A 24,420-nucleotide genomic window follows, 5' to 3' on the forward strand; every position below is an offset into this window, starting at 1 on the left:
GGTGGCAGAGATGCATAATGTACTGAATCTCTGCTAAGAGTCTCTGTTAAATTCAACAGCATTTGCAGGTATTACATTGTTGGAGATTTAAAAGAAACATCCAAACCCTGAAGGAGGGTCAGTCTTCAACGAGTATGATCACCCTCCACCCATTGGGTTGCCACAGGAAAATGAGAAATGCTGCATTTTAAGAATTCGAATTCTAGAAAGGATAAAAATTGCTAGCCACACAGTCATCATAGACTTCGAAAATAAACTCTTGACTCATTTCTATTATTGAAACCCCTGGACAGAACTTAACCTGAAGCAGTTTCTTCTTGTCTCACAGTGTGATTACTGACATCTCTTGTGTACTCATGCAGCAAAATCAGCCCGGCTCAGACGGACACCACATCTAGTCCATTGGCCACGCAGACCAGCCCCAATCAACTTGCGCTACCTGGGAAAGACAGCTGTGTAGTGGTAAAAGCATGCTGTGGGTTGCGATGGCCCACAAACAATGTGCTTATACACATACAGCATTAAAATAAGGTAGGCTTTGGGAAATCAAATGCAGATGATATGTTTTGTCTGTGTTTTAATAAAGAGGTTAGACTGGAGAACTGCATCAGTGTGCAGGTTGCACATAAACCGCAAATGATAAGTAATGTCTGCGGCTTGAAAATTGTTATGTATTTAGCCTCATCTGAGAACTGATGGGGCTGCTCTATATCAAGACTACTGTGCACCCAGAGATGGTGATAAAACCTTGCCTAGTAAAGGTGGATGTTTAAACACGGAACTTTGCAGGATGAGAAAAACTACTGTACACACTTCATGCATGTGGCACTGCTTAAGCTTGTTCTCCTTCTACTAGAAACTATAAGTCATTGATCTTGCAGGAAGAACAATCCATTATCCTTGTGATGCTGCTTTATTTATGCTTTGTGGTGTGGCTGCAAGAATTGTAAAACTAGGCAATGGGCTATTGCCGTAGAGAAGGAAGAGTGCAGCTGGTTGGGGTGCAGTTAATTGGAGTACTGTACCTCTGTGTATATAGGGGAAATGTCGCTCAGTCATGTTCAGGATTAAGCGAGGTGTCAGTTCACTGGGTTTTAGATTGAATACACATCATTGGGAGCAGTAAAAACTTGCAAAAGCGCGTTTGTTTCAGAATGCTTTTTATCTGCCTTAATGCTATGACTTTGACCTCTAATTATCCTTCTGCTGTGCTTAGTGATACGCTCCCCAGACTTTACAGCTCAGCCTGATGCTTAAACAAGGAATTGCTTTGATTTTGGAAAATGGCCCATGCTTTACCATGCAAAGGTTTTGAGCCTTTTTCCTTTGTCTTCCCCCCATTTAATCACTGGGCTCCTTTCATGCTGTGCGTCCGGTTGGGCTTTACTGCACTGTGTCCCAGCATTGAATACAGCAGCTCTAATAGGGTTTCATATACGTGTGTCTCCAAAGGGCATGTCAGTCTGTGCCTCCAGAAGTGACGGTTTAGTCCTGGTTAGTCCCGGAACAGTGGCTAAGAGACCCCCACCCTGGTCGCTATCCGCAGTGCTGAAACACATAAGAGATCAATGCACAGGATGTTGCTGGAGGCTCTCAGATCATGTTTTACACTTAACCAGTCCGATTAGCTCGACTTTGATCTCCGTCTGCTGGGGAGATATGCCGCCCTGCTCCGGAGCGTCTGGCTGTGAGCCTGTCGGAAGAAGTTTGCATAATTTGATTACCCCAGAAATCAGTGCCATCGTTTCTCAAGGGCTCTTCATTTTCTCGTCTCCCCCTCTCTCCTCAAGCTCTCTGTCTTCGGCGCCGTACCCTTGAATTCTGCTTTTGTCTTTTGGATTAGTATGTTTGAAGTCAGCCCGGTGCCGGCGGTTGCGCAGCAAGTGAATCCCGTTATATAAATGGGCCGGGCTTCAAAGTGCACATCTCCCCGGGCTTAGCAACGAGCGTGCATGTGTGGAGGGAACGGTTCGGGGGGTTGGGCTCTTCGGCACGCCTGAGATGGGAGGATCCATGGTGGGAAAGAGGCAGAAAACGACCACCAGGGGGCGGGCAACATCCACCAGAGCACATCTTAGTTCCAGGTTGGTGATTGATTGCAAGCTGAAAGGTGGGGTTTATTTCCAAGGGTTGCCCCCTGTTTGTGGATCTGAGGATCCCGTGTCAGTGCAGGAGTAAGGCAGAGAATTGCACTGCTGAAAACGTATAGCAGTTCTAAGTCTTCTGACTTCTTTGCCTCATTATAGGGTTACACCCATCGGTTCATACCCTGTATGTACTGTATGTTAATGTGGTGCCATGCTGGGTGGAATGGGAGTCGGGGTCCCGGGGGGTGAGTGTGTGCAGTGTCTGGCAGTTGGGCTAGCAGTCCTGCTCCTTGTGATCCACTCTCTCCCTTTCCCCTACTTCCCGCAGCTCCCAAAAACTGCTGCCTCTGCGCCCCTCTCAGGATGGAAGAGTTCTCCGCAACCGGTCACTTGTGGACTGAGTTCTCTGGATGTGTTTCCTTTGTGTGCCAGCTGCTTGTCAGCCAACACGAAAGAGTGATACTCTAAAGAGAAGTACAAACAGTGTGTCCCAAAGAATGTCAACATCATAAAGAAAGGGGAGTCGGACATTAACAGAGTAGTAATGTAAGGGATCTGGGATGTTAGCAGCTTGCAGGAATAGTTTTAGAAGTCTGGGGTTCTACACACTAAATGGAATCTGGTCCAAATATGTGCAGTTGTCTGAGGGTATGTTCCTTATCATGATGGAGCCTTTCAGTCACAGCACACACGAGCCTGTCAGAGCTATCACGTCCTGTGTTACAACATACTAGAGCTGTTTGCTCTGTAGGAGAGCTCTTAAATCCGCTGTTGGAGGCTGTGCAGCAATGAGAAGGTTGTTAGAAATATCAGTGTTGTTATAATCCCTCACACCTGTTATAAACTGGCAGTGCTGTTCTAATCAGTGTCTATGATGTTCAGTATAAGTGCTGTTATAGGTTCATGAACCTGTTTTAAACTGTGACTGCACTGTTATAGTCAGCGTCTAACTTCTTATCAGAAGTTTCCATGCTCTTATTGTCTCAAAGACCTGTTATAAACTGGGGCCATGCTGTTATAATCAGTGTCTGATACCCTATAAGATGTATCAGGACTTAGGTTACCTGACAGAGCTGGTAACATCTGTAGCAGATTGTGAAGTGACTGGGCCAGACCTGTATAAACTGGAGTCAATGGTCTTCAGGCTCCTGCTTTAGAAATGGAGGCTGTGAAATGAAACCCGCGGCACAGTACAGATAGCATTGCAGCATGCGTCATGTGCAACAGCCTGACAGGTGCGGAGAATGGGGGGACGTTCACTGAGCTGAAGCCAGGTCTGCTGTCACAAATCACACAGGAGGTGAGCTGCCTGAGAGAGCACTGCGGTGCTCCGTGCGAGGTTTTACTGCAGGACTTTATGTGCTGTCTGTAGTGGCGCTCTCTGTATGCTTTATGTGTCACCTAGAGGCACAGCGCTATTAGCAGGCGGGGCTGCCAGCTGTTTGGGCCATGATGGATTCAGAGTGACGGGGCTCTCAGCGGGGGGGCTGAGGAGGTGTGATGCAATACTGCGCACAGGGAAACTGTTTCTAGAATTGTTTCCTTTTCTTCTTGTTCCCTAAGTGGGTCAGGTGTCCCCCACTCTTTCTGAGTAAGCAACTGCTATTTGTTTTTTTTTTACTGCTCTGGCAAGACCGGATTGCTACAAAGACAAAGACACAATACCGTACAAAAATACAGACTGATTTTTTGGGGGGGACCTTGTCAAAGAGCAGTAGCAATCGCATACTGGATTGCTGGAGCAGATGAAGATGCTGAAGTCTGGAGGATTAACCCACAATTCCACCTGCTTTTACTGGCAGGGCGTCTCCCTCCGGTGACACAGCTGCACCGCTGAGAGCACAGTACCTTCCTACACACCCCACGTGCACACAGAGCCCCTTCCGCTAAACCAGCAATACGCGTGAACACTTTTACAGTTGGTTACTTTCTCTTCGAAGCATTTGCAATCCAGTGTGCTTCAGCAAGCTGTCCCTGAAGTGTCTCCTGCACAGAGCTGGCTGAGGGATTCTTCAGCTGGATCTCGATTGTTTCTGGCTATCCTTAGCTGTGCTGTGGAAATACTCACTATTGTTGCGGCTTCGGGCTGAAGCTCGACCAGGCTGGACCTTATGAGTGCTAATGACTTCCTTGATGACCCCCCTAGGGTTTATTATTGCTGTGTTGGCAGGGCCACAGTTTTCCCAACATCTAACACCAGGGCCAGGCTAGAGAAAGGGACTTTTCATACAGCAAATGACTAACTCCTTATTAAAAGGCAGCACACATTGAAAACCAAGCCCTCCCTGCGCCGCTGTCACTCATTCTGTTCATTTAAATAGGTGCCCTGCTGCTCTCTTTGTAACTGTAAGTCAAGAGCTGCGACAGGCTGGCTTTTTTATTGGAAATACTGGAAATGTTTGCACGTTAAAGGCCTGAGAGAGCTGGAGGCAGGGAGGGAGAGAGAGAGACTAATCGCCGCTCGGAAGGTGTCCTGTCACTGCAATGTGCATCTCCTGATAGAAACAGCATTCCTCAGAAGATAAACTTGGGCCCCCATCTCCACCCACTGTGCACCCCCACCAACCCCCCACCCCCTCTCTCATAACAGACGAAGTGGCTGTTGAGGGTTTGTGCTGGAGTCTGAGTGTGAGCAGGAGTGTATAGCCTCCCGAACACGGATGAGTCACAGAGACCTCTGGGGACCAGAAGGCAGCTTTTAAAACCTCAGTGGGAATTGAAAAGCTAGGAGAAGGCAAGGAGGAATGCCAGCTAAGATCTTCACCTGTGGAGTGAGTAGGAAAGATTTTTTTACGTGACTTATTTCTAACGCTAATGTTGGTAGTGGCCACTCTCGTCTTGGCTTTGGCAGTTTTCAATGATTCTATGCGTGGGGGTGGGAGGTCGGCGCACAACCCCCCTCCCCTCCCCTCTGCACATGTTCCAGGTGTACAGGAACACCACCAGTCCAGGCTCCCAGCTCTTCCTACCTGATCTAACACTGCAGGAAGCCTGGGTCGGCTACAGCACTGTGTCTTTCAGAACCTGTTGATAAATAGTTAGTGCCACAGGGGTGAGGCATCCTGGTTTATATATTGAATACAAATATCAAGCTGTGGTTATGCAGTGTTTGCATGGGACAGTGTGCATTTGTAATTCCTGGGATGCGCCCAGTTCATTATCATCTACCATAATCCTCCAAAGAACATTGGCTGCATTTGGTCACTTCATCGCTACAAAGTCTTTGGGGCCTTTTCTGTTTCTTTGAATGAATTAGTTCATTAGTAATGAGTAAAATTGACTTTTGGAAATGCTCAAAGTTCCTCTCCTTCTCCCCTTTCTCCCACTCACATTCGTCTGCAATGTGTCTCTTTCCAGGCTGTGCAGAACAGTAAGGATTCCACTTGCTTTTGTGCTTCATTTCTCCTTTAGCAGCTCCGATCATGAACACAAGGAGCCCACTAGTAGGATTCCCTTGTTATTGTCCCCTGCCGCTTGGCTTAACTGGCCTCTAGTTCCTCATAACGGCCTCTCCTATTTGAGTAACCAAGTACCCCTAGAGATCACTGCTGCATCTTAAGATAATTGGCATCTCTTTAGATAATTGTAGTCTCTTACGATAATATCATTCTCACGGTCATCATCGTGTGAACAAGCCCTTGAGGACTGCTAACAGCAACTGCAGCTCCCACTCAGGGACTGTATAGTCTGTGCAAGGCAGCACTCGATAACACTGCAGGAGATAATTAATGAGCAGAGCCACTAGTTAATTAGTTCCTTTCCTTTCTTTCATTCTCCTTTTCCTTCTTACATGGATTCTTTCTTTCTGACGTAAATTCAAAAAACAAAGCCAGGTTTTATGTGACCCCGGAACACATTGTTATGTCATTTTCTGTTAATCTGTTCATCGCTGGGCCTGCTCTCCTGTCCTGGAGGTGTTGCAGTAATGGCTAGAGACACTCGTCAGATTATAAACGACGAGGGGTAAACAGGCATCCTTCTGTTCACCTGGATATGATCTGCACAGGCTTTTGAAACACTGGGGTGTTGCACAAGCTCTTCCTGAAGGCACAGGAGAGTCCAGTCTGGGACACAGGGAGTGACAGATCACTCCTGCGGTCGTTCCCCCTTTGATCTGACAGTGCAGGGCTGGCCCAGGCTGCCAGTCTGAAGAGTGGCAAACTCAGAGATGGGTCTTAGGAATGAGATGCCTGATCTTGGTAGCATTGCAGTGCAGGCAGGGTGCTGGTTGTGTATTTCAGGTGCTCTTGAGCTGCCTTTCCTTTGGAGGAAATTTCTTTTTCTTTTTTCATTTCTTTCACCCCCACTTTGCACTGCACAACCCTGCTGGTTTGGGCGTTCTCCAACGATGGAAAAGCCTAAGTGAGCTCTGGCACTGCCCGGCGTCCTCGGGTGTGTTGCCACTGCATGGCTTGACAGCGCTGGATGAATTACCTCCAGACGGAATAACCACTCTGCACAAACCCTCTCAAACCTGAGCTGTTAATTGCATTTAATTAGCAAACCCTGTGTCAGAATGATTAATAGTCAGGGAAAAAAAAAACGCAGCACTAAATCCAGGGCACTTCGAACTCTCGTTTTCTCTCCGAGCACAGCGGTTAGGATCTCACGTTTAGTCTCCATCTGTACAAAGGGAGCAGTAAAGCAAATCTTTTTAATGTGCTTAACTGTCGTCCTTGTGGGATGTTAGCACCCTTTCACGGGCCTTTCTTGCACACAGATGATTGTGTGTTTCGTCTTTCATCTTTCCTAGTGAAAGCAGCTACTGTAGCTGAGTGACAATCGAGTCTGATGGAGGGAGGAACAGGGCCCTGTGATTTTCATCATTGTCTGCTATACAAATTTTCCAAGTTTTGCGGAAAATGCCACTCTGCAGTCAGAACTCAGGTGGGCTGGGATGCTGTGTACAGGTTGTCGTGCCCAGTGCGTGGGTCTACTGTTGTCTGAAGAACAAACAGAAGGACTATGGTGGCATCGCAGGCTTAGTGCAGACTGCAAAGCACTTGGCTTTGGGAGAACAGATCCCCATCAAGGCAGAAAAACATCGGCCGCAGGAATGTCACACAAGCCCATGCACAATACACCTGTTGCCATGAGGCTTCAGTACCAAGAGGTGGCATGAGTGACTTGATGCCTTTCACCCTGGAGGGTACAGCAGCTCGAATGCTGTCCTTCACCAAGCAGGAGGGTGTGGAAGGTTGTCTGCTGAAGCTGGAGGAGAAAACCTGGCGGAACACAGGGGGAGAGGACAGTAAATAAGCACCGCCGGCCCCAGTGCCGGTCTTCCTGTAAAATTTTAATGTTGGGTTATGGCCTGCAGCCACTGATGTGAAGGTAATGGACGGTAAATCTTGACCCATTGAGATGAAAAGCATCTTTAAAATAAAAGCCAGAGAAAGAGACAAGATGGAAGAAAATCAATCTGGCAGCCAGGCTTGTCAGCAGAAAGAAAAAAATGAAATAAAAGCTTCTCTCTTCGGCGCGTGTCTTTGTTAGACGCTCACTGTAAAGCATTTCATGGCAGCAGGTGGCTTTACAGAATCCTTCCTCTGCCTCAAATCCATCTTCTCACATCAGACCAGCACCTGTTTCTGGAAACAGGCAGGAAAGTCAGCTATTTAGCAGAGCTCAGTAGCCTAAAATGAAGGACCAGATATCAGATCTCTGTTATCTTCCATCACCTGAGTGTTTCCAAACAGGAGAGATGTAACCAGTTTCCCTACCCAGGCTCTTGGTGCATTCTAAGACACAATATTACTTTCTTACAAATCACATTTCTATTTGGGAAAACTCCGTTTCTTCAAATAACCTGAATCTGAATTTGCACAAATGCCTAAGATAAACATGTAAGCTCATATGCATCTCTAGGCACTAGACTACATAAAGCTAGTTGTAAGAGCAGAAAGAACCAGAATAAAAAGGCATTATAGCACATTCTTGGTATTGCAGGGATTTAAATTTCAAGCCCATAAATTTTCTTGATGATTTTGTTTCCATGGAAAGCATGTTGTTTTCCCATTTGGCCAAACGTGCAAATTCAGCACAGCGCTCGATGCATAAGGTCAGCAGCCAATATCTATATAGCACTGATGACTTGTGGGACAGGTCTCTAGTGCTTGGAGGGCAATTAGCTTTGTGTCTTTCTGGGAAGGTTTATGGTTCAAAAGCAGTGCTGCTGGGCTTTAAAGGAATCTGCTGTTTAATTTAAATTTAAAACCATGAACAGGGGGCTTTTCATTACCCAAATGGTTATGAGAGTATGGATCTTGTTTTGTTGTTGAAGACAATACTCTGGCTTCTTTCAAGAAACAGCTGAATGACATTCTTGGATCAATTAACGACTACAGTCGCTACTAAACAGGCAAGTTGGCCTTATTTGAGACTGTTATTATGTTCACCTGACTGTTTTTCTGGGGTGCAGTAAAGTACAGACTGTTAGTTGTCTTTGATAACATTGTCAGTAGTGTACAAATATCCATGCATACAGCACTATATAGGCTGGAACCTATATTTGAGAAAATGAAGTCAGTTTTTTTGCAGTACAGAACAAGAACAAAGCCTGTTATCAGGCTTGTCTCCAGTTCATGATTAGACTCTTGGGAACCATAAGCAGGATGAGAATGCAACAGTTCCAGTGCACAGCCCCAGTGTGAGGACTGGGAAGGGACTGGGCTTGCAGAGATGGGGGGCTGTACTACTGTGACAGTGTCAGCCTTGAAGAACCCCACCCCTCCATCTGTCCTGGGCCCACAGCTGTGGCCTAATCCTGGGGGGAGACAGAGAGTTGGGGGCTGAGGTCTTGGGTGAGACCAGATACTGGCGGGGGGGGGGGATTGGTGATGTGCCCCACCTCTCTCAGCCACTAATCCCCACAGCAGAGCCCGCCAGCCAGTCATGAATACAGAAACAGGGTGATGGATCGTTGCTGTCACGCTTCCTGCTGCAGCTGGGCTGAGCCTGACTGGGATGTGAGCAGCCGACACAGCAGGACCAAGCTGGCTGGAGTCTGTGTGCAAGTGAGGAAGAGAGGGGTGAAAGAATAAAATAGAGGAGGGCTTGAGAGCAAGATGCTTGTTGATAACCTGAATTTTTACTTTTTGCAGTACCTTTTTTATACTTTGAGTCTTAGGAAGAGATCTACTTTTAATTTGGAAAGTCCCTCTCTTGTTTTTTTTTTTTAAATCAGAAAACATTTGTCCTCTTCTTCCTTTCCTAAACCAAGCATGTTCAAAAAATAGCTGAATCTCATCAGAATCTCTGGCTGACATATCCCAGAGAGCTTTTGCCATTATTTGTTCTCAAACAATGCAGAGACGTATTTGCTAGGTTTCGGCACACAGCAGCGAGAGAGTCAAGAATGTGTCACAGGAATGAACTGTGCACCACACTAGCGTTCCTTTCTGGAAGAATCATCCAAAGAGCTAAAAACATTCAATATTTCCCTCCCGGTGTTCAACAACTCAGATTGTTACTGATAGAATACATTTTTTGTGAGATAGTCCTGGTCTGCTTTATATAGAAGCACAAAGAAAATATAACTTTGATCTAATTCTGGTTTTGAACACGTTTTGCAGGCTTGTCATTTAATTTTAGCTTCAGAATATTTTACAGTATATTGTGTGGCTTTTTTGCACTGTTTAATAATATTTTGTAAGTGGTAGAATATATACAATGCATGCAGTAGATTCTAGACAAAACGTCACATTTCCTCTCAAACAGTCTCTCAGCTCTGACCACTAGTGCACTCCGCCTCTTCCTCAGTCTCTCAACTCTAATCACTAGTGCACTCTGCCTCTTCCTCAGTCCCTCAGCTCTAATCACTAGTGCACTCTGCCTCTCCCTCAGGTTTCAGCTATAAACACTAGTGCACACTACCTCTCTCACTCTCTCAGGTCTAAAGTAGTCTTTGTTTGTAACTACCTTAGTCTGCTCTGTCCACCTTCTCTGCAATAAGTACCACCTTCAGCTAGGTTCAGGAATGAGCTATAATGGTGCAGAACTGTTAACAAGCTGATTGGAATCTGGTCTTTATCGTGTTCTAATCCCATTAAACTCTTTTTACTGCCAATATGTATGCAAATGCATGGGGAAAACTTTCCCAGGCAATCTTGTAGAAAGCTAATGAATACCATTATATTCTCATCCTACAAAAAGTGACTCTAGATTGTGTGACAGGGTGCTTTCAGCACAGCATAGAGAGGGTGGGCTAAAGTAGATTAGACTCTAGTGTCCCAAAATCCACTCCAGATTTGTCTTTGTCACAGAGACCAGAGAATCACATTTCTGGTTCAAATGGTAAAAACCAAAATCTGTGGTTGGTTGGACCTAAACAACTGGGAGGAAATTTATGTCTGGGGGGGGGGGGGTAGAAGTTATTGAGAGAAGGAATTAGTTATTGTTGTAACAATTTGGAGGACACAGAGATATTTGCAGAATGATCACAGAGAGAGTTGGAATGAATAGTTAGTGGAGATGGAGAACGGAGTAAGATGGGAAGAAAACACTATCGTTTGGTTTTGACAAACTCATGACGGTGGATTTGAATAACTAATGATGGTATATATGGTGGTAATAGTGGGATTCAGGAATTAGTTAAATATGTATTTCACACTCCATTAATCCTTCATCAGATTAGTACTGGTAATACAGTAGCTAATTGAGTACCTTCTGGTGGCTTGCTGTTTACCACTGATACACTGAGCCTGCTGTAATGTACTTTTCTTCTTATTCTTACTTATAGAGTATTGTGTGTTTAGCTTTGTTCCCTGAGATTGTTTCTCTTTAGATTATAATACCATGTGTAATCATTTGAGCAACAAATGAAATCAACAGGACCTCTCACCAGCCAGCTATCTTGGGGTCTGTTACTGCTGAGCTGTAGAGCTCCAGTGGAGTATTGTGCCTTGTAGACTGCGCAGCACTAAAATGAAGTCTGAGCTGCACCTATTTACATCCCTCCTTCTGTCCCACAGTATGTTAATATACTAAAGCATGTGGTCTGGCTGTGATCGATTTCAATTACACCCACACTCCCCGGCGAATTGCTGTACATTCTCATTTATAAAACTCAGTGGTGAATGAGTGAGATTGAAACTGACTGCAGTACTAGATTGAACCGCCGAGCAAGAGCTTATGCCAGACAAATATGCTTCCGAAATGCACCATAGAGTAGCATCTGTCCGCCAGGACGGTGTGAGCTAGCAGCATGGGGCTTTTAGACGGTTCTCTAAAGACAGGGAATGAGTGAGAGTGAGAAAAGGACAGAGGAGAGGCCTGCCTCTTCCTTTTCTGAACCCCAGCGAGCTTGTTCTTTTCTGCTAGAGCATCCTGAACCAATCAGAGTGACAGCCCAGGAAGGAGGGGGGCAGGAGGCTGAAAGATTGCACCTGCAGGGTAGAGTCGCTTTTCCAGGGGGGTGGGCAGTCAAAGGGCCCACATTCCTAGGTGACAGGCTTCAAACGAGGAGCGCCCATCTGAACTGACAGCTCCAACGGCACGGCTGCCCACATGCTTAACACTCGCTGCACCCAGCACGGCCCCGCAGCTCAGTCGGAACTTAGCGCCCTCTCTCCTCCAGTTCCACCCCAGAGCAGCTGCAGTCCGGGACGGCAAGTGGTTTCATACGAGGAAGGGTCTGTGCAGCACACATGACAGCGTATGCAGTGCAACAGTAATGCAAGCACCCGCCTCTGTTCTGGTAGTGTTCCTGACTGTGTGAATGCAGAAGTAAGGTCAGTTTTAGGAAAGAAAAGGAGTTTTTTTTAATGATTTGTAGGGTTGTGGGTGGGAAGTATTTTTTGCTTCAACTTTCTGTTAAAATGATCTATCCTGCTCATTTTGCAGGGAAATTCAGAGCACATGCAAGAGGTTGCAGACTTTGTTTTTTGACAATCAAGCACACAAGTTTCCAACAGACCAAAAATCTGATTATCTGTAGACACCCAGTGAGATGCCTCTGGATCTGGTCTCTTGCCACGTGTTTTTATTTTACCCTGCAGCCGGATGTTGCCGCTTTCAAAGTGTTTTCTGGGTCAGGTTTGTGCTGTCCCAGATCCTGGTGTTTGTGTATTCAGAATGGCCCAGGGGGCTGAGGCGTGGTGTCTGGGATTGCCTTGGTCCTTATCAGCATGAAACACGCACACACAGGGCCACCACACCTCTCTAACACAGCACGGACCTCACATAATAAGCTGAACTTACTGCTTTGGAACAATCACAAATGCTCATGCGTGTAAAAACACATGCACACACATATTGGTTGTTGATTTCTCATTTCTAGCCATTTCATTCTAGTAGTAGTAAGATTCCTGTTCCCCCAATGAATAAATATTTATGTGCATCTGTTTTTTTACAGAAGGTACACATATCATATAAGATTATTTGTTTTAGTTCTGTAAGATTTGGTTAAAAAAACTAATTTCAATATATTTTAATCTGGAGCTTTGATGTTAATACATTAACACTGAAAGAACGCTGGTGTTCATTGCACACATTGCTGCTTGAAAAACAATTCTCCTTGCATTCATACTTTCGTTTAACCTTTAGAGTGCAACTTTCAGGTTGTAACAATTTTTGCTGAGGCCAGCTTCTCTTCTTGCTATCCTGCAACTAAAATAGCTAATCCCAGTTTTACAGAAAATGCTGAAACAACATTGTTTCACTAAGTACAAAAAAAATATGTCTTTTAAGCAAGTCACAGAATACAGTACCCTTCGCTTTGTAAAAGACAGGAAGCTTGAAAATTACTCACACTGCACAGAGCTAGTGATCAACATTCACATGGCTTTGGCCTTCTGAAATGTCTGTAATAGCTCATTAAGCTTTTTAAGGCTTTCCATTTAAAACAGCACAGTGTAAAAACACAGCAAGCAGATTGACCCATTTCCAAACACTCCGCAAATCTTAATTGCATCTGCTTTCAGCATGAGTGGTTAGATCAGGGAAATTATATTGATGGCTTAAATCTCAAGTCATGGCTCTCAAGTTTGATAGAGAATATCCTGTTGCAGATACAGATAGGTGAAGTCTGTAAATCACTTGGCTGAAAAACACAGGGCCTATGAGGTAGAAGTGAGTGGGTGGCTGAAATTCTTTCTAGTATCCACAGTCTAGGTACTCACAGATTTGAGACCAGGAGAAAACTCTTAGCCTGGGACAGTGGGGATGAGGTAGTACAGTATGGTGGTCAGATCTGCTGATTTTAGACGCTTGTAAAGCAAGGGTGTGCACCACTGGTCTTGGACAGGCACAGCCCAGCAGGTCTTACAGGGAACTATAAACAGCCACTGACTGAATCCTTGAATGTCAAGTGGGATGGAAGGTCTCCACCATGTTCTCATCCCAAGTGCTTCCACTTAGTACTTTATCCGGAATGAGGTATGATTTGACCCACTTGAAGGGAAACCTGTAAAACATCCATCTTCTAACCCCTTCTTCCAATTCAGGGTTGCAAAGGAGCCGGGCAAGCAATGGGCAAAACAATGGGTACACCCTGGATGGGACACCTGTCCATTCCAGGGCACCCGCAGACATAGATGCACACGCACTCACACCAGGGCCAATTTTCAAAGAAGCCAATTAATCTCCCGGCAAGTCTTTGGACTGTGGGAAGAAACTCCAAGCACACATGGGGTGAAAATAGAAACTCCACGCAGCTAGCGTCCCAGGAATTAAACACAGGGCTCCTGCACTGTGAAGGATCGATGTTAACCACTGTGTCACTTTGCTGCCCACCAGTAACATGTATTGGCCTTAATTAAGCAAATAATAGATCCAGTTACATTATTCTGAATTCAGCAAGAATGAAGCCCAGAAAACTCTACAAGACCAGCACTCTCATATCACTGGTATAGTCGCTTAATCAAAACCCGGATGCCCAGCACCAGGCGAGGTGTTCGTCAGCAGAGGAGAAACATCTGACAAGATTAATATGCGTTTCTCACCACTTTCACACAGCGCAAGCTGGGCTATGAAACAGTTTCCATAACTACCTTCCAGACGGTGTGATGTGGTTTGGCTGAGCATGCTGACTGGGCAAGGTGCCAGGCTCTTCAGTGAGTGCCCGGGAGGCAAGCTGGCACACTGTCCAGATGAAGCAAAGTGAGAATTTAAAAGGGCCGGGGATGTAGAGGTCAGGACAAGCCAGCAGCCTTGCAGTGCAGCTGCACAACAGCTAGGTGGCACCACAGGGCTTTCCGCCATTCACAGGATGTACATCACCTGGGAGAATTCTGTAACTTATTTAACTGGCCTTCATGTTTCAGTACAAAATACTATTTTAAGAAGGTTTAAGTTCCATTGGAAATATTCAGAAGACAAATCGGTCAATCACCAGATAAGGTTTTGGTTAAAAATATTTCATAAATAAAATAAATTTCCTACATATTTCATAAATATTTTTAAATGGGGAAAGCACATTTCATAACATTACGATTAGAGCAAAAAAAATGTTTCAATCTCATATTTGCACCCCTTTCACTTTTGTAGTTTTTTGTTTTCAGGAAATCGGGAGGAAAGTGATTTGGGACAAAAGCCATTCAAAATCACCTTGTTCGCATGTTCCAGCAAATCCTTCACTCAAAAGGCCATGTTTAGTTTGACATGCTTGATTTGATCAACATGTGAGAGGAAGAACAGTGATCTGCGTGTCCTGTTTGATGCAGCAGAGACCGCGCAGTCAGTCTTTTGAACCATGACAAAAACAGCGAGCTGTGAGACCACAGACAAGTGTGTTTTGCTTCTTCACACCCACTGAGGCGGAACAGGAGTCCTTTCGTCTCCTTGCGGTTGCCATGTTGATCCCATTGTGTGTGTACATCCTGGCCGTTCTTCTGTCACTCGTGAGGCTGTTGTCCACTTTATTTGCTGAGCTGCCCTTGGGATAGTCGTTGTCATAGTAGAGAACGACCCTCCTGGCTCATCACCGTCCCCAGAGCTGGTCATTAGGTCCTGTGCTTCTCCAGCCAGTGACAGGAAGTCATCAAGAGGGTCACACAGCAGAGCAATCTCTGTCATCCCCAGTGAGAAAGAGCTATCTCTGGAAGTAATGGCACAGAATAATATTAGACCAATAGTGTTTCATTACTGTCTGCTAGTGTCAGTCCACGGCAGATTTAGAAAGTGTTAACCAGTGGGGTTTCCAATAAAAGTATGTAGTAGAATTTTATATAAGAAATTAGTGATATTCCAGACAGCTGGGATTGTAGTCTGCACTGGAATGAATGGTTTGCCTTCACTGTAATGTAGCAATGTATTGTGTTCTGTATATGATACAGTATGTGTATATTATTTAAGTTTTTTCTTTCTCTTTTTGGATCTCTGTAATTTTGAGCTCAACAAAAAAAAATTCCTAACAACCAAAAAGGGGTAGTTTGGCGATAAAGTTGACTTTGGTTTTTGACTTTGACTTTAAACATCCTCTTATTAAGCTGTGAGTCTGTGGATTTGACTCAAGATTGCTGTGCCTTTAAACTGTGATGTGACTGGATTGAGTTGATCTCCTTCACCAAGAACTGACATTCATGTTTTAGCTGGTGTTGAGCAAAATTATTTCAGTCTGGTTTGACAGTATTCCTTTTGTATTAAAATACATAAGAAAATTACACCATTCAGTCTGATTGCAGTATACGAGCAGCATGAATGCACACAAAACTGAAGACATTTCCTGCAGCCTTTATGTTGTGTCTCTTGAAACACAAAAGAACAATGATGCAAGTACTTACTTCAAGTGCCTTTGCAACAATATCAAATCGATTACATTTGTTGTACAGTAGCTCTTCCTTGCTCTGGAGAAGATAACTGTCATAATTGGCCTTCTCTGTGTAGCCAATCTAGAGATCTGTGCTCAAAGACATTCTAATTAATCCATCTCCAGACATTGACGCTGAAATACTGGCATATTAATAAAGATAGCTTGGTTGTCATCAATGTAAGCACATTGGACACTGTGATGGTATTCTGCCATTTTCTGCATATTGCTGATTAAAGCCCTGCTAATATGGAGCCAATGCAGTTGGAAGACATAGCAATTATGGCTTTAGTTCTGAAATTCACAAGTTACCATCAATGAAAAAAACATGTTGTAGGTGTCTTTTGTGTAGGCTCCATTCACATCCCATGAGTCAAACACATACGCTATTCATTATGATCCCCCTCATGTGTAACCCCTGAGGATTTGCAGTGACATTACACTAAATATATAGTACTATTGAACTGGTTGCATGTTGGGATATTGGAGGATAAGCAAAAAATGTGGACTAATGTTATAGAATCCCCTCTTCTGAAAAGCTTCATTGATTTAGAAACTCTTGACTGCTGCCTAAACTAAACTGAGGTTGTCCTCAGTCTGGTTCTCAATACAGCCCCTACCATTGAACGTGTTTAGCAGTTTGATCGAGGTTTAAGGTTAACTAATACGATTGACATGCTTAATGTGGTTCGGGCCTACAGTATCTGCTTAGATTCAGTGGGCAGAGAGCCGAGCTGGATGTTAAGGGCTGGGGGAGGTGTGTTTTGTGCAACTGGGAGGGGAGGCCTGGATAGTTGTACAAGATGGTTAGGCAGTCTCTCTGGATGCAGGAAGAAGGAATGCAGACCCAGAGCATTTCTGCTAGTTAATGGGCTGCTGCTCTGAGTTTCCATGGTGTTGAGCCCTAATAACTGCAGACACTGGTTATCAGTCTGCAGTGCAAAGAGGAATTAGTGGGGCCTCTTACAAAAGAAGAAAGGAAAAGGCCACAAATTAGAGGTACTGTATGCAATCAGCCTGCAGATATCACCTAGCTCCGGTTACAGCTTACTGATCCAGGAACCTCATTGTGATGCTCTTGAACGTTCCCCATGACTCAACATTTATGACCTATGTCTTTTATCTCCCCGGCCCTCTCTCTTTAAATTCCAAGCAATGGGTGTTGGCACCAGCTGCTGTCTGGCCTTCCTGTGTTAACTCACCTTGGGTCAGGCAGGACAGCGGTAAGCCCTGGTCTTTCCAGGCTCTGTAGGTACAGTACCACTCTACGAAACGAACCAAGAGCTGCAACCCCCAGATTCCGGAGAACCTGTGCTCAGTATACAAGACCTGGAGCAGGGAGGAAGCAGGCTGCAATTCACATTTAATCAAGCCAATCCAAATCCTGACATCTGTCTCTGAAGCTCAAACAAGCTGTGATCTACATGTCACTGTTTTTAAGCACACTGCCATTATGTATTGTGAAATGTTGTTGTGCTTCACATCCCTTTGTGTGCTCCCTGCTGCTTGTTGTTCATACAGTATCTTCAGGATCTGCCTGGGAGATACAATAACTGTTGCTGGCCAGGCTGAATCAGAACACACTGCCATAATTGTTTTGTCAATAGGTTCAATTCTGCTTTTGCCTGTGTATTTGTGCATGTAAGAGCTGGGACATTCCCTGTATTTTTAGATGCCCCTAGCAGCTAGAGAGTGTGGGTCTGACCCAAGTGTTTCCATTAATCCAGGAAAGGGATTGGGGTATCAGTTTACAATTTCCAAAGCTGTTGTAGGAAGAGGAGAGCCAAAAAAGACGAGAGATGGCAAATCAAGACGACACTGCCACCCTTCATACTGTGAGTAACGGAGACAATGGTACAGCGTGTCTGTGTGTGTGGAGGGAGGAGGGGGTGATTTACGAACCTCTGAAAACAGATCAGTGTGGTATCTGTGCATCTGGTGTGTGTCCAGCCTGGAACAGGCTCGAAATGAGGAGTGGAGAGTTCGCAGCAGCTGCAGTGAATCTCCTAGGGAGCTGAGCCTGTATACACTGAGGCCTGCCATTATGATCTGAGCTCTCATGGCCAGAAACAGTGAAACAGTGAAACATGGCCAGAAACAATAAATGTCTTGTTTTTCCCACTGTAACATCCCTTGGAATAAGTATCGGCGTTGTGCATGTGTGTCTGCAATCCAATTCTGCCCAATGCACAAGGCATCAACAGAGTTCAATGAGATTGATCTAGGATCAAACGAGACCTCAGGGCTGTACAGAAGCAGTTTTGAGGTCTCATTAGGGCCTGCTTCAGCGCTGGAGAGCTTCCTCCTCATCAGGCTCTTGGCTCTCAGAGCTTTTATTGATTAAATGATTTGTCTTGTTTGTAACTTTTCTCATAGTTGGACTTTCCTTAAATATTGCCTTTCTGTCACCTTTTTTGGCATCTTTTCCCCCAGTTGTCAGTTCCCGTAGTCATTGCTGTTGCTGATTATTACTGTAAAAGTGTAGACTTGGATTTCCTCATCAGCCATAGGAGCCAGCTGTTATTCTCAGGCCCCTGCAGTTCTCTTCATTCCTGCATTAACAGCTATGTGAGTTTCAGTTAGCTTGGGCTGTGCAAAGTCAAGGGGACAAGACCTTTTCTGCATTAGCCTCTAGTGCTGATTTATTTCAGATCTGTTTTTGTCATTTTTGTAGTTTTTTTTAGGTATGACTTAAAATACGGAAAACGCACAGTACTGAAAATTAATTTGTACTGTATGTGGAAGCCCACTGTATTTTTGGATAGATTAAGATCAGATTAGCATTTTGCTAATTTCTTGTCAGTGCAGGGTGCTGATTTACACGGCAGTGTGACAGAGCATCATGGATATATATATTTTGCTTCAGACTGGCGGAGTCAATGGGTTATTAAGATACCAATTTCACAACATTAATGTTGGGGAACAGGATGGTTAAGAAACCGATAAATGGGTGTTTAAATCTCGTGAAGGTCCCACGTTCTGTCCGACAATGAGCAATTGCTTCTTACAAAACTGCAAAGCAGGAGCCTAACAAGGATTTTGAAAGGTATTCCTGAATATTTGCGGCCTGTATGTGGAAACAGCAGCTCTCCCTGTAGACTGCTTGACGCTGGCAGGGAAGGTGTCTGCGATTCAGGCAGCTGTAGCAAACCTGCAGCTTGTCATAATGCTCAGTGTGCGTTTTGAGTGCTTCACCAATCAAGGATGACTGAAGTTGGGCTCTTAGGAGGCATTTTAAAGCAATCGGACTGCTATTCTCGGAGCACTTGGCAGGGGGAATGCCTTGATTGACACCCCTGTCTGTAGAGTCACTGTTCGGAGCATGGAGAGTGGATTAGACTGGTCTCAGAGCTAAAGTGTAGACTAGTCAGTCCCCATCTTAGTGGATTAGGAGAGTGGAGGTCCAGTTTCTATGATGAGCGTCAAGGGAACCCTTCTTGATGGATCAGGAATGAGGCAGAGGCCGGGGCAAGATCAAAACCTAGATGATTGTCATTTAAAAATGTGGCACTTCTCTGGGATGAAGCAAATCATTAATATTATTTTACATGTCATCACACAGAACCAGAAGATCTTTTGTCCCCTGTCTTGATAAGTCCAGGCTTATGTGAAGATCAAAAGTCTCATAGGGTTGCTTCCAGACACGCTGATTAGCTCCTAAACTAAGTTCCCTAAAACTAAAATTAACTAGTCCAAGCCTAGTGCTACTGTAATCCCTGTTTGTCAAACTATCAGTGGGAAGATTGCTGCTGAAGGTGTGTCTTCAGGGTTCAGTGTTCTTTGTGTATCCTCTTGTATCAAGCTTTGTGCTGTCAGTATTAGAGGTAGAAGTTGAACCCAAACTGGGTCCTGGCACTAGGCACATGCCAGAAGCAATGAAACACAAACCAGAGGACACAAGTGGAAACTGTGTGGAAGTGCATTTAAAACTGAGAACCAGAGGCACTTCTGCACTCAAAGGGTTGTGGGAGTATGAAACAAGCTACCCAGCCATGTTGTTGGAGCTGGTACCCTGGTTTGAGTGGATGAGACTCTTGGATCAATTACTACTAACCACCAAACGGGTCAGATGGGCCAGGAGCCTCCTCTGGTTGGTACCCTTTCTGGTGTTGTTATTGGCAGTTCTTTAGTTTTGGAGGTTTGGGGGAATTAGGTACCTGTTGCCATTTGATTCTCTGATTCTGGAGAAAGAGGTACAGAGTTACAGTACATAAGACTGCACCCTTACATCCTGGTTCGGGATGTTTGATTGTGTGGGATTCCAACAGGTGTAAGCTGAGCTGGGAAATAATTGGGAAACAGTCCTGGGACATTTGTAATATAGTGAATTAAGGGTGCTATACTGCGTGCATTAGGCTTGTTCACCTCATGCAATGGCCAGATATTAGATCCCGTTTGTCTGCAATTCCACTGCTGTGGAAATTCATTATAAGTCATTTCTTGAAGTGAACCACTTCAAAGTGGTTTGCTTGCACAGAAGGTACGGAGCACATTGGCAACTCCCATGCCCGATATTGTGTGCTGCAACCGGCCATAAATGCTTCAAGCTGTAAGTCTTCAGTTCTGTGTACCATGAACCTAGCTGAAATATGTGTCACCCACTGGTTTCGGTTTGTTTTCTGCACAAGCAAATGCCTGACCCTTTAGACTCACTTGCTAACTTAGTAAGAGGTTGCTCTGGAATGGGCCTCAGTTCGCAGTCTGGGAAGACTCAGTTTTGCTCTCTCCTGCAAGTGACACATGTCTGACCTCCTCCCCACCCCTGCTCTTCCCCCCAGGTCGATACTTCGACCAGCTTCCTGCGTGCCGCCCGCTCTGGAAACCTGGACAAGGCCCTGGACCACATCAAAAATGGAGTGGACATCAACACAGCCAATCAGGTGAGAGCTTGGCAGCTTGCAGTCACGCCACTGTCTACAAAAGCTTTTCCTGTACTCTGTGAGGCATTTGTCAATGTTAATTTAACTTTGTTTAAAAGTCCTACTGGGTCTCTTTTTGTTTGTTTTTTTTTTAATATTGTGCGCAGATGAAGAAAATGCGTCAGTTTCAGCAATTTCTCATTGTATCTGCAAGATGTGTAAATTCATGACTGTGATTGTGTGTTTATCCATGACTGTGCATTTAATAAGAGGAATGCCATTTACTCACTCATAGATTAGGAGATGATTTAAGATACAGATTATAAAACATACCAACAGTAGAACATAATGCCTTTTCACAATACAGTGCTGTTTAATTCAGCATGAAACAAAACATTGCTTCATTACTTTGTCATCATAAACAGGGTTCAGGGAGTCATCGATCACACTGCTGAATGGGAAATTTATCCAATCCCATCAGCTGCAGTTTTGGTATCTTGTACAGTAGCTTGATCTCAGCAGATCTCAGAAGCCAAACTGGGTCCCGGTCAGTCCCTGGAATTAGAGACATGTAAGGAAAACCACAGTGCTGCTATCAGCTATGCTGGTGGATCTATACCCGGTGGTTTTTCATCGGGACCAGATTTTCCAAACATGAATGTCCCTGCACAATCTGGCCTCGCTAAAGCTCACACTCAGTTAAGATGGTCAAGCATCCTTTCACCTCTCCAGCTGATCTGCTGGGTAGTGGGGCTCCTGACACAGAATAACAGTGACAAGAATGGATACTTTACTGCAGTGGTGGATGACTGGGCCCTTTGTAAAGCATTTTAGGATTCTGTGAAAAACTGTATATATTAAATGTTGCAAGAGAGCAGTAGGTTCTACCAAGATGCCAGACCTTGTCTGAACCCTCTTCCTCAGAAACACTAGGGAACGCTCAGCCATCCTCTCTCACCTTACCAAGTACTGCAACTCAGGTTATATCTGCAATATTCACCAGCTCATGTACTGTGGGGCAAAGCCTCAGATCCCAAACCTACTTGTGTATTTCCCCAATGAACGAGCAAATTACTTGAGTGGAATACTGAAACCACTATTAATTTAGTTTCTCAGGAAGAAGAAGAGCTACAAGACGTACTGAAAGTTTCATGTTTTATTATTGTTTAGTTACTAAAAATGGTAAAAATATGAACTTCTGCTAACTGAAGCAAATCACTTTATGTAATATTATCAGGTTAGTGATGAGCAGAACGATCCTTCAGTGGCATTTAGCTATAGTTACAGAGCTCCAAAAATAGTGTGAAAAGACCTTTCGACCTTCAGAAGCCACTGGAATTGCAGATCCCCGACTGAGCCCAAGTGTTAGGATCTCAACTTATCGCTCACCAGGAAATTGTCCCTTTCTTGTCCTTTAAGGATTTTTCCTTTAAACAGGAGTTGAATGGAGTCTGGCTCCCACTTTAAGACTGCATGAGTGTAGGGATGGATAGACTTATCCAGCTACATGGGACCTGATTGCGCCGTTCTATTTTAAGGACAAACAAAACAAAAAAACAAGAACAACTGTGAAGGCAGTGTTCCAAACTTTAAAAAACCATGATCACGCAGTGGTACTGTACCAATCCACCAGTGATGGCTGACAGTTTTATCTCTGCCAGTGCAGGCTAAGCCACTAAGCCTGGCCCACTGTGGTGTGCCTGCTGCCATGACAGATAGCTGTCCTGGGTTGGGTGGGTTAGTGGCAGGGTGGGCCTTAGGGGAGCAGGCACAGTGTTATCAACAGGGGTCAGCTGCTGATTTTGGGAGGAAGCCAGGCCAAAAAATTGGTAGCGATGATGCAGGGGGATCTGCAGCACCAACATATTTACGGTCTGATCATCTGGTCAACAGAGTATTTCCCAGCTCTTCATGCCAATGCAGACCAGCCAGTCTTAAGCACAAGATTTGCACAGGACACCACATGGGAGCCAGAGGGGCAGAACCTCTCCTGTATTACTCTATTCTGATGGCTGTAGTGCCTGCTGATTCCCTGGTGTGACATTGGGGAGGACTCTGTAGATCCACCATCCATCCATGATCAGGAAGCCACTCGTCCCTGTGATGTTTATCAAAAGCCGGGACCTGTCCTAGATCACAGGGTGTGAGGCGAAACTGAACGCTCTTTTGTAAGGCGAGGCTTGTCTTCTGAATTACTGCCAAGTAGTTCATTATGGGACAAGATGTGCAAACAAATCACTCTTTTGTGGTCGTGAATTCTTTAGAATGTTAAAAGGCCAGTTCCCATCAGAATCGCTTGGGAGTTCCGTCTGCTCCTCTTGTTCTAGTTTGTGGTTTCTTCTGCCAGAGCCTGGATCTCTCGGGCTGTCCCTGTGAAGATAGACCTGACATCCATTTCAGCGGTGACACTGCCTGTCTTATTGCAGTGTGTGGGGACTCGCCTGGTCTGTCCCTGTGCACCACAGCCCACTCCTGATCCCCTCTGTGGGTGCGGTTTGCTCTTCCACAGTGCAGAGCGAGGGCCTGGCTGCAACTGCGGTGCTTGGCGCCACCCCCACCGGAACGCAGAACTGTAACTGGCCCCAACCCCATTACTGTCCCACTAGAGCCAGACACAGTATTTGTTTCTCTTCATCTTGAATTTCACTCCCATGGAGACGATCCTAACTGATCACATCTAGCAGTGTTTCTCTTTAGTCGTTATTTCTCTCAACAATTGTATCTCCTCTATAAGGATCATCCAGCATCAAGTTTGCTTTTTTCCAAAAATTTGCATTGCAGTACAAAATAATGTATCCTTTATACAGTATATCACAGACGGACCAGCCACCTTGCAGGAACAGAGAGCTCAACAAGCAAAACAGCAATTTGTTAAACCTGCCTGTAATCTTAACTTTAATTGTAAGTTTGGAGCTCTCTCTTACTTATTTTATGATTAGTACCAGTCCTGTTGGCAGTATTTTAAAATTCTTCAGTTTAGCAGTACTACGAGGGGCAGTTATCCTGTGTTTTCCTTTGACTTTCTGCAGCCCCTGTTGTAGTGTTCTAGTGCACTTTAATAGCCTGTGTTGCAGTTGCTCAGGTATGTGGTTTTTGTACCTGAACCAGCAATGTCACCAGCCCTCCTCATGCTCTGATTAGATTTGTATGGTGGAGGGGGTGGCCTCAGTCGAGCCCCCTCAGTGCGGAGGTGATCAGTTCCAGCTCAGTGAGGAGGAACTGGCACCTTGACTGGGGCAGCATCCTCCTGCAGGGGATGCCAGCTCCGGTGACGCAAGTGGCATCTTGGCCATTTTTCATATAACCTTTACCTCTCAGGCTAGAACCCCCAGAACACCTGTAGTGATGGGCCGTTAAATAAATTAGAATACAATGGCACTTGCAATTCAAAATAATCTGAAAAGCAGCTGCCTTGTGACAGAAGACCACAAAAATGGGTGCTCAGAGGTGAGTACAGAGTACAGTGCTCAGAGGAGAGTACCCTGACAGCGATTCTACCCAGAGAGAGGAGCCCAACAGTCAAAGACTGAGCTAATCCTGTGAAAGGTAGGACAGGGGTCACAGCTGGCCTCCTCCCTCTGGGTAAATCCCTGTCAGGGTACTCTCTTACTGCATGAGCTTGTTTTTCAGGGGGTGTAAATCATCTAATAGTTTTCATTCGGTTCATTTACAGGATACAGGGTTAATAGAGAAAGGAAAGGAAGGTACACAATAAATCAGAACAAGG

General features: G+C 45.0%; 1 protein-coding gene across 16 annotated transcripts in view; it reads left to right on the top strand.

Annotated features, from left to right (window-relative positions):
* Positions 1-24,420, top strand: part of ank1a (ankyrin 1, erythrocytic a) — a 148,072-nt gene that overhangs the window by 56,845 nt on the left and 66,807 nt on the right. For 13 of the 16 annotated variants that reach the window (XR_015935288.1, XM_088624285.1, XM_088624284.1 and 10 more), the window contains one exon: positions 20,613-20,714. Coding sequence is in view for 15 of the 16 variants with exons in the window: in XM_088624285.1 (XP_088480411.1) it covers positions 20,613-20,714 (102 nt within the window). In the remaining variant the exon portion in view is untranslated. Of the gene's footprint in view, positions 1-4,625; positions 4,859-17,561; positions 17,670-20,612; positions 20,715-24,420 lie in introns of those variants that run through there. The other 3 variants (XM_088624281.1, XM_088624282.1, XM_088624283.1) reach the window with 3 other exon arrangements.

Source organism: Lepisosteus platostomus, chromosome 3 (genome assembly GCF_059453375.1).
Source record: "Lepisosteus platostomus isolate fLepPlt1 chromosome 3, fLepPlt1.hap1, whole genome shotgun sequence".
Taxonomy (NCBI): Eukaryota; Metazoa; Chordata; class Actinopteri; order Semionotiformes; family Lepisosteidae; genus Lepisosteus; species Lepisosteus platostomus.